This window comes from Populus nigra, chromosome 6 (assembly GCF_951802175.1).
Source record: "Populus nigra chromosome 6, ddPopNigr1.1, whole genome shotgun sequence".
Taxonomy (NCBI): domain Eukaryota; kingdom Viridiplantae; phylum Streptophyta; class Magnoliopsida; order Malpighiales; family Salicaceae; genus Populus; species Populus nigra.
Window position 1 is genome coordinate 15,343,741 of NC_084857.1, and position 11,265 is coordinate 15,355,005.

The 11,265-nt window shown below is 34.9% G+C and overlaps 1 protein-coding gene and 1 long non-coding RNA gene across 2 annotated transcripts; one reads left to right on the plus strand and one right to left on the minus strand.

Annotated features, from left to right (window-relative positions):
• Positions 1-1,999: 1,999 nt before the first annotated feature.
• Positions 2,000-5,970, plus strand: LOC133696231 (polygalacturonase At1g48100-like). The gene is made up of 7 exons (XM_062118354.1): positions 2,000-2,429; positions 2,947-3,078; positions 3,155-3,382; positions 3,479-3,523; positions 3,612-3,819; positions 4,587-4,777; positions 5,265-5,970. Exons 1-7 carry the CDS (start codon positions 2,076-2,078, stop codon positions 5,655-5,657), a joined length of 1,551 nt encoding a protein of 516 aa, XP_061974338.1. The 5' UTR covers positions 2,000-2,075; the 3' UTR covers positions 5,658-5,970.
• Positions 2,734-8,499, minus strand: LOC133696232 (uncharacterized). The gene is made up of 2 exons (XR_009842641.1): positions 8,111-8,499; positions 2,734-4,165 (listed from the first exon to the last, which is right to left on the minus strand). It is a non-coding gene; the product is annotated as an uncharacterized LOC133696232 (long non-coding RNA).
• Positions 8,500-11,265: the final 2,766 nt, after the last annotated feature.

An 11,265-nucleotide genomic window follows, 5' to 3' on the forward strand; every position in this document is an offset into this window, starting at 1 on the left:
GAGATATTCAAATTCTCTCTATATATTGAATATCATCAACATTATCTCTCTTAATAAATTGAAATATATTAATCCGTTGTCTGAGTAGATCAAGTCATTAACTAGCCTACTAAAAATAGTAACCGAATTGAGTTTTTTTTAAAACCCAAATACCTTGATAAATCACCTAGTGACTTGGTCAATTTCTACCATGAAGGGTAGTTTCTCAAGATTTAGCTTTTTTTTTTATCAGCATTTTGGAATTAGATATTTCTTGTAGGCAAGAAAAGAAAAAAGAACCCATGATGTTACCTAGCTAGGAATTCTGTTCTCTTTAGTTCGAAAGTTAGAGTGTATTTTTAGATTAATTCAGACATCAATCATCAAAATTAAATTGTTTTCTCAAACAATCTGTTTTTTTTTTCAAATAATGATTTGCACGGGGAGGAGACATCTCATCAATTTTTTCCCCCTCAAGAGGATAACCCTCCCTTGTATCTAAACCACATCCAATTCTTTAACATAAGATACTAGAATTAAGATATTAATAATTGAGATTCGTTAACTTTAAAATTTATAAAATTAATTGAGATATCAAACATCTATATTAATAAAAATAAATTAAAAAAAATCTTTAACAGTTGAGCTGTCGTCCGAAGCTGTATGTAGTTTAGAAATATACTACAATGGATGGCATATTAATGAAATTCTTTTTCTTTCATTAGATTCTGCTTCATTTCTAAGGTGAGATTAAACATGTGACGTCAAAGAAAAAATTTCCTTGATCTGGCAGTTTGTTTGCTGATGTGCCAAATTATTGTTGGTTGGACACTCTAATATTATTCCATAAACAGAGCCCAGATCGTACACATCATAATCTTCCAAGAAAAAGCAAAACCATGGGCGTACTGGATGTTTCCTTCTTACAGTTCCTGCTAGTACTTGATGCATTGGAATTATATGGGTTCTGTAATCCCTGCTTTCCCTCTCTTTTCAAGAAGGGGAAGGCCAGCGGGGAGGATTAAAAAAGATGTGGCCAAAACTGAAGTCAAGAGAGGCCATCTGTTCTCTTTTGAGACAATCTCCTTCTGTCAAGAGAAAAAAATTGAAATCTCCAGCTCTCTCTCCTTGGATTAAAGGGAAATTGGAGCCATTGTTTAAAGGGAAATAAGAAAGGGAAATAAGAAGAAGCTAAATTGGAGGCTAGCTTGAAGTTTGTGGCCATGGTTGAGTGGTCTAGACCAGAGACTCAAGCTGAGGACAGAACAAAACTCTAAGCCCGTGATCGTTGCATGTGACCATAAAGAACTGTTATAATCAGTGCCCTTGACACCTTGTAGAAGCACTCACGTGTGTCCTTTTGGCCTTTACATGAAATAATATGTCATTCTATGCATCGGCTTCTATTGTGTTTTTTCTTGAGTCTTTTCAGACAGAAAAGACGTCCATTTTCTTGCTAATCCTTTAGTTTTGGCACAAATGACTCCAGGAAATTTCCTTAACTTGGTAAAAACCCAAATGGGTTCCGAAACATCATTAAGAAACAAGAAATTCAAGTCATGACAACGAGGTTAAAACTGCAGTATAAGATTGTGTCTAGTTAATGTTTCCGGACACAAGAAATAAACATATTTTTTTAAATAATTTTATGTTTTTCCAAAATAAAAAAGTAGAGGGAAAGAAATCATCTGTTGCACCGTTATCTCCGTCTCTTTTATGCTTTGAAATTAACGAAATGCTAAATTATAAATTGTAATGATAGCAAATGAAGAATGTGTTCACGCACATACAATTGGACGAGTCACATGCAACAAAGCTTTGACACGTGTTGCCCAACCGAGTTTTGTCCCAACCGAAATTCACAGAGTAATTAATTAAAGAGGGAAAAAAGAGAAAAAAGAATGAACACTGTTAATTAATATTTAATAATTAGAATTAGCAAAAGATTCGGAATAATCTTTATACAGTTTCATGAGCTTAGGCCTGCTCCCCCTATATAAACCCTACTACCATCAATTGTTACCTGACAGTCTCAAGAGAGCCCCCCTGTTCTGAAATACACACAGCTCTCTCTCTCTCTCCCTCCGAGCCACATAATGGTAAACATGAGTGGGTTTAGTTTTAGATGCGTCACATTCATGCTCTTCATTGCTTTTCTAGTTTGGTCTTCAAGTTTTCATACCTGCATTGCTAGAAGAGGCAAGCATTGGAGGGAAAGCAGGGGAAACTCGGCTTCTCTGGCCAAAAAGAAAGGAAAAAACCAAGGCAACAGCCACCAGAAACACCATAATGGAGTATCAAAACCAAAACCTCCTCCACAAAAAGCTCCATCATTGCCTCCTGCTCCGAAAGATGATGCGCCAGGACCAAGTCCACCACAGAAAAGCTCCACCACCTTTAATGTCCTTGATTTTGGGGCCAAAGGTGATGGAAAGAGCGACGATACAAAGGTATTCATTTCACTCTTTTTATATCGAAATGTTTAATGTTGCTTAACATTTCATAATTGCTTGTTATATGTAATATTAAGATGGTAAATGCAGGTTTCATTATTTTTTTCCCGACAGATTTCATTGGCTAACAAGGTCACTAATCATAATTAGCCAAGGGGTTACATAATGGAATATCTTTTTGGTACACAAAATGTCACCTTCATAGGCCCTCATTTCACATGCATAGAGAACATTATGTCTCAATTCTTCTGGAAACATGATTTGCATTTAAAAAAGGACATGCAATTTAAGGTATGCTCAATTAATAATCAACAGATAATGACTCCATCTTTCACATGAATTCCAAGAGCACATCATAGCTACATTCTTAATGTTTTTTTTCCCCTGAAAAATGAATAATAATAATTACTTGCAGTTATGCACAAACCAACACTAACCGTGATCCTCCGAGTACAGTTACTGTTATTGTTACTTACTATACAGCTAGTTGACATGGTGTTCCGGTGCTATGCAGGCATTCCAAGCTGCATGGGCAGAAGCTTGTAAAGTGGCGGCATCAACGATGATCGTTCCGGCGAAATATGTATTCCTTGTGGGGCCTATTTCTTTCTCTGGTCCGTACTGTCAAGCAAACATCGTATTTCAAGTAAGTATCAGATATAGAATATGCAATTCATGCACTTCATATTGATGAGTGATGGTATAACGAATTTTTTCCTCAGCTGGATGGCACAATTATTGCCCCAACAAACTCCAATGTTTGGGGTAGAGGTCTCTTTCAGTGGCTTGAATTCACAAAGCTTGTAGGAATCACAATTCAGGGAGAAGGCACCATAGATGGAAGCGGCTCAGTATGGTGGCAAGATTACCCATTTGAAGATCCTATAGACAATGAATCGGAATTCATTGTTCCACTGAACAACACAGCACAACACCACCCACCGATGCCAGTAATTACCTTCAATTTGTTTGTAACTTCCACTGCAATTATTTTCTGCCGTATTGATCTCAATCTGATCATGCCTCTTTTCCGAATTGTGTTGTAGATAAGAAGTGAACTTAGCGGGAAAATGCCGAGCATCAAGCCCACCGTAAGAAATACATGAAAACTATGAAGATTTCTATTGCAATTCACGAGCATGCACTTCATAACATGATTGGCATTCTTTCTTTTTTCAGGCACTAAGATTTTATGGAAGTTTCAATGTGACGGTCACAGGCATAACAATTCAAAACAGTCCACAATGCCATCTCAAGTTTGACAATTGCATAGGAGTTGTGGTGCATGATATGAGAACCTCATCTCCCGGAGACAGTCCAAATACAGATGGAATCCACCTACAGAACTCCAAAGATGTGCTAATTCATAGCACTGATCTGGCTTGCGGTAATTACATTCGTTGAAGATATATATCATATTTAATTATACAATGTGGTCCGCAGGGTGAACTTGAAAAACAAACATAAATCTGATGAGTCAAATAGAATAATTAATAGAGGCATAACCACCACAAAAAGACACAGCACCCGGATGATACTGTTGGAATTACAGACAAAAGAACACCACATAATTTAGATATCTGGTGTAGGATTCTGATTACAAATTGGTACAATCTTATCCTTTTCATGAACTTCTCGTTCAGACATTCAACAACCACTGTTTATTTGACATGTAGCAACCACCCCCACATTCTGAGTATTTTGGCTATTAGTCGTTTGACACGTGCCATGCCCTAAATCATTATCAGGGTCCAATATAGGATTAGATTTGGCCCCAGAGACACAAGAATACAACTTTTGTTGCATGCCATCAATTTTTCTTTTGTCCTTATCAGTGATTAGAACATCTGCTTCCATCCCTTATCTACTACTATGCTTTCTAAGAAAAGGCCTCACAACATATAGCATAACATATACATAAAAAAAAATTAAACAGGTCAATATGTCAAGTACGAAACAAGCTTTTAAAATCCAGAAATGACAGCATTATTATAAGATGACAGTACCTCAAATATAGATAAACGACTTGGAAACCAAGTAGGCAATGGAGTTTCAAACTCAAAGTCAATTAATTTGAACTAGATTGCAGACCTAAGAGGTCCATATGTCATAATTATTCCAAAATGAAATGTTTAAATGTCATGATTTATGCAGGAGATGACTGTGTTTCTATACAAACTGGATGCTCAAATGTATACATACACAATGTTAATTGCGGACCAGGACATGGAATCAGCATCGGAGGTCTGGGAAAGGATAATACCAAAGCCTGTGTCTCAAACATCACCGTTCGAGATGTTGTTATGCATGGCACAATGACAGGTGTCAGAATTAAGACATGGCAGGTATTCTTCATATCCGCAACACCATATTATTCAAAATTTGTTAAGCGCATCCAGCAATCTAGTTGATTTGTAGGGGTTTTAAAGCAAAACACATTTTAAGCCAAACACAGTGCGAGCAAGAAATAGTATATTACGTAATTAACAAAGATATGAGATGAAATGAAGCTTTCCAGTTTCAAAAGGTCCACGCTATTTTAATGCTCTTGCACACACCCTTTGTCTATTAAATATTTCAGAATGAGAACATTTCACATGCTTTTTCTCTTTTGAGAATAGAATGAACATTCTAACTGAAACATGGAACTCAGAAAGAGTTCTTCCAACAGCAAAACATACAATTCTGTCTTTTCATATGCATGACATCCCCAAGCACGTGCCATTTCTTATGTAGCTTGCAAGGTTTTTATAAACCAAAATGTAGTGTTTTCAATTCAGCCAAGTTTCTCATGGTGTGACATACATACACTTTCATCTGTAACATCTGCAGGGTGGATCAGGCTCCGTGCAGGGGGTATTGTTCTCAAACATTCAAGTTTCCGAGGTTCAACTTCCAATTGTGATTGATCAATTCTATTGTGACAAGAGCACATGCAAAAACCAAACATCAGCTGTGGCTCTATCAGGAATCACCTATGAAAAAATAAGAGGGACATACACCGTAAAACCCGTACACTTTGCCTGCAGTGATGCCCTACCATGCATGGATGTAAGTCTAACTACCATAGAGCTACAACCACTAAAAGAACAGTATCACCTCTACGATCCATTCTGCTGGCAGACTTTTGGAGAGTTGAACACTCCTACCAAGCCTCCAATTAGCTGTCTACAGATTGGCAAGCCATCAAGCAACCGGCCTCAGTCAGATCATGATATATGTTGATCTCGGCCCAATTTACTATTGGTGTATTGACTTGTGTGGTTGTTATGATTTCCCAACCCCTATCACGCCATTAGCTTATTAGGTAAAGTTATATATAGGCAACCTGAATTTTTAAGGGAATCCTTCTTCCTTAGCAATTAGCAGGATTAATTTACGTGAGAGTGTATACAAGCATTTGTTAAAGTCTGAAAATAGAATATGAGGTAGTCTGGTTTGCTACTACTCCATAATGGATTGTTTGAGACTATACCATCTAGTGCTTGATTTATTTATGTGAAATAAATAAATATTCTATAGATATTCAGATTTTCAATGTGACCGTATAGCTTGAGAAGGATCCTTACAAACAAAATTCGTTTACCTCTTCTTCCCTTTCTAAAAGCTCTCCTTCTCAATTGGAGAAACCCTAACTTCCTAAATCAGCAAGTGCTTTTCTAAATTTCAGGCTCATTAGTTCTTTAGAAGTTAAAACCTTGCAAGACAAACTAAAGGTTTGCTTTTGTGGGTTCAGCTTTCACTGAAGTCCTAAAATTGCTACATCAGTGACTAAAACAATCCATCTCAATAAAGGAGGCAAGTTCATTTCAAATTTCAGCTTCCAATGCATGGATTTCTCAGTAAGATTCTAAAGTTTTGTTGTTAGATATTCATGAATTCAGTATGAACTTTATTTTCTTCAAAACCCATAATTATTGTCATCTCTCAGACACGTCTCATCAAATAATAAGAGTACAAATAAATCTCATTTTCTATCATATCTTAAAAATTCATGCGGGTTGTCCCCAATGAGCTGCTGTATCTGCTTCCAAGCCTGTCAATTTTTGGATACCCCAGACAAACCTGAGTCTGTTATTTCCTTATTCAAAAAACACAGTTTCTCTGGAACCCAAATCTCAAACCTCATTAAACGAGCCCAAAATTACTCCTGCGCAATCCCAAGAAAACTCTACGATTATGTGAAGGGAAGACCTAATGCCAATCTTCAACATCATTTCCAAGAAAGGTTGTCATTCTTAGTTACTCTGATTCAGGGGTTAATTATTTAAATGGATAATTTTCTGAACATCAATGAAGTAGAAAAAGAGAAAAATATTCGAAAGATTTTTGAATGTCCTGTTTCTCCAATCAAGAGACATGAGTATCCTCTTGAAGGTTTATGTGGGTGGATTGAGCCAATATTGTATGGGAAAGATATTAATTTTTTTAAGAAAAAATGGGTTTAAAAATCATTCAAATGGAACACGTTTTATTTTGTTCATTAATTTTTCTATTCAGGGAATTCTTCATTATGCAAAAAAAAAAAAAGAAAATTGATTTTAGAAGTTGAATTGTTTGGGAAAAAAGAGAAGGTGAAACATGATGTCAAAAGAAATTTAGTGAAATTAGTTCTCATGGACTTTACCAAAAAAAAAAAAAAAAACTTGAGTTAAAAGGACCTTTTATTTTAGATTTTGAGTTAAAAGGACTTGGAAAACTTTGCAAGAGAAATGTTTTCCCCCTTTTCCTTTGACAAATTATGATGACTCTACCCGTTCTGGGAAAAGCAATTTTAATTCTTGAAAAAAAAATGAAGGAAAAAGAATAAAACTTTATTTGAAAGAAACTAATTTTTTTTTTTTTTGTATAAACCTCACCAATATACACCTCAACTTGACACTAACAGAGCTCCTAATAAAGCAAAAACAAAGCTCTTGTTAGAATTCAAAAGACAAGCTGAACTTGCATTTCAGAGCAACATGAATTTAGAGGAAAGACGAGGCAGCAACCAATCATAACAAGATTCCATGGCAGAGAGGGATATGTATTTTATACCCCTTTATATGCAAAAACCTCAAGATGAAGCTGCTATTTGATGCTCAGTACACCATGCCCATCCCAAAAGGACAACGAAAATAAATCAAGAGCTAAAATTAACTCAGATGATAGTGCGATCAATCTAATAAGGGACAACTACACTAACTTTTTTATCATTATCAAGCTCAGCTCTATAAATCAGCACACAAAAAACAACAGGACAGCGAATTCATTCACTGCAGACTGATACCACTCTAGAGTTATCAGAATGTCCATCATATATCACTGGTAAAGTGTTTTTAGCTCATTTGAATTGGTTTGAACCAAAATTTAACGCTTAAATTACAAACAACTCACGCAAGATTGACTTCTACATTCCAGTTGAAATACTCTAAAAACTGAACAAGTCAAATCATGTAAAGGGGTAAAGTGATGAATCAATTTAGACACTAACACAAGCACGCATACAGAAGCTAATGCAAATCAAAAGAAATCAAGGCAGCAGAGCAAGTGTCAACCACAAGTGGCTAATCAAGTCAAGGCATACTAGGATTTCAAACACTCATATTAACAGATGACATTAATCCAAAATGACGCCTGTAACTAAAATGTAATCTAGCTTTGAACCCAGATCAATCTCATGGGTTTAGAGATTATACCTGAAAAGAGATTGCTAGAATTCATCCATCCTCCTGCTTTTCCACCTTCTAAATGATGTTACTAATCCCAAGGTTTGTCTATGTGTATGAGATCATATCTTCTGATTTCCGCCATTGAAACAAATTTCTCTCAATGCCTTGCGAATCATACTAGAAACCCTTCTCTTTCTCTCTCGAGAAGCCCCCGAATTTCTTTTTATCAAAAAAACCCTTCTCTTTCTACAGTAGAGGAAGAGCTCTCTCCATGTCACGGCATGAGAGAGCGTAGACAAAGCGTTGTGAAAGCCAGAAAGAAGAGAGAGGAAGGTGGAGGATTTGGGGTATTGGGCCTAATTGTGGGCCAAGGAAAGATTTCTTTCTTTTGGACTATAAACGGGTGATTCAGGCATTGGTTTCCTGGCCTTCCTTTTGGTTTTCCTCTTCTTTGGAAAATTAAAAAACAAAGATTGTTATTAAGAAAAATCAACGTTTATTTCACCATATATTACAAATTGGACCAATTTCTAAGATTTTTTTTTTATTTCCATTTATTTATCAAAGCTCGTGTCCCTAATTTAAAATAATGTCTTCTCCCTAATTTATTTTTCTTGGTCATTTCTTCGAGTGTTTGGGAGTGAGAATGCAATAATAATAATTTTTTAAAATATTTTTACTCAGAAATATATTAAAATAATATATTTTTTAAAAAATAATTTTTGATACCAAAACATTAAAATGATTCAAAAACATAAAAAAATAACTTAACACAATAAGTCAAAAAAAAATAATATAGCTCCTATGATTTTTGATTTTTTAATTAAATGAGTCAAAAGTAATTCAACACAATATTAAAAAAAATAAAAAAATTTCTACAGTCCAAATATCTTTTTTTTCTTGCGGTCAGAGCTTGCATGGTCCAAAAAAATCATCAATTTCTCTTTCAGTTTCTATCAATTTATGTGGTTGCAAATGGTGTAATCCCAAGAAATAACTTTAACACACACGCGCGCGCGCGCGCGCACACATATATATATATATATATATAGACGCACACACAGACACATACATTCAGGGGGTATCGGGCAACCAATTAAGGAGGAGAAATCATTCATCCATTCCCGTGTGTGTACTGTTCATATGATAATAATATTTTTTTTATTTAAATATTAAATTCATTAAAAATTATATATTTTTTATTTATTTCAGTTTTTTTATATAAGGTTATCATAATTTTAAAAAATATATTCTGACGTGTTTAGTTTTATAAACAATATATATATATAAAGAGAGAGAGAGAGAGAGAGAGAGAGAGAGAGTAGCATTTACATAATATCATGTTATAATAGACATATACATATCATGATTATAACTAAAAATAATCCTTAAATGATGTAAGGTAATCTTATCCATATTCTTTTGTTTCGAGTTGAAATATTTTTGTTAAGTTTTAAATGTATAGATATTATCTTTAATATATTTTGGTAAATCTTTATCTACATGATTTTTCATTGTCAGACAATATGTCGCTGCAAGTGAAATGAAAGCTTGTTTTGTGAGAACATGAAACGTCTAGCTAGTAAAGGCTTTATGAGAGCATCAATAATTTGATCTTTGAAGAACAAAAATTTGACTGATGGATTATTAGTTGCTACCTGGTTTCTAAAAACTGATAGTAAATGGATATGTGTTTGGTCATTGAATGAAAAACATGATTGACAATAAGATAGGTACACTAATGTTATTACACCATAGTGTAGCAGATTGCTAAAGATTGATACCAAGTTCAAATAATAGTGAACGAACCTAGATAATCTTAGCTGTTGTGTTGGTAATGGCACAATTCTCAGCTTCTGCAATAGATTGAGATACTACTTGATGTTAGGGCCTAAATAGAGACAATAACTAGTGGTTGAGCGATGATCATTAGAACACCCTGCCTAGTCAAAGTCTGAGAAGGCTTAAAGATAGTAGGACTTGGATTGACGAAGAAGTAAACCATGGGAAATGGTACACCTAAGATATCAAAGTACTCTTTTCATAGTAGCCCAGTGATCAGTTATTGGATAATACATGAACTAACATATTTTACTTACAAAATATGCATTGTCAAGACGAGTAAAGCTAAGATATTGAAGTGAGCAAACAACACTCTTGTAGAGCATGGGATCTGATAATACATTTTCATTGTGTTGAGTAAGAGTTGTGGTAACAGATATAGAAGGAGAGACACATTTGACAGTCAATATATTGGACTTGAGACGAAGATCACAAATATAATGTTGTTGAGTTAAGAATAACTCATTTGCTGTGAAGTAAGCTTTGACCCCCAAGAAAAAATGTAATGAGCCAAGGTCCTTAACAACAAATGTAATTTGTAACATTCTGATTAAGTTGGCAATAAGAGTTAAATCTAGACCCGTGATGATTATATCATTCATATAAATCAAAATGTACACCGGAGATAAGGCTTTGGTAGATAATAAAGATGTGTTAGACTTTAAACTTGTAAAGCCCATGTCAAGTTATTTAGAGCCGAGGCGAGAAAACTAGGGTCATGATGTTTGCTTAATTCCATAGAGAGACTTATGCATATGGTATATATGATCTGGAAAGTTAGGATATTTGAAACTTGGTGGTTAGACCATGTAGATATCTTCATCAATAAAGCCATAAAGGAACGTTCAATTGTCGAATGGTCCACTTGAAAAGATAGTTATTAAGAGAATTAAATGGATTGTGATTGGTTTAATTACATGTCTAAAAGTCTTACTAAAGTCAACTCTTTCTTGTTGGTGGTATCTCTTAGCTTTGTATCTCTTAAAAGAACCATCAACCCACTTTTTGATTCGAAATACCCATTGACAACTAATAAGGTTCATGGTAGATCTAGGGAGGAACAAGTGACTATGCTCCATTTTGTAATAAAATGGAAAATTCTTCATTCATGGCTTGACACCATTTATGAAATCTAGAGGCTATAGTATAGGATATAGGTTCAATAGCTGGACTTTTTAGCATTGGTCCATCTGAAGTTGATGCTGGTATAGTGTGATTAGAAGTGGTTTATGTAAAATGGACTTGAGAAAGATAGGTTCTAGTGTCATTCGAATATATATTGGGCTTTGACCTTATTTGTATGGAGTGTCTCATGATACATGAGGTTGGGGCAGGTTCTA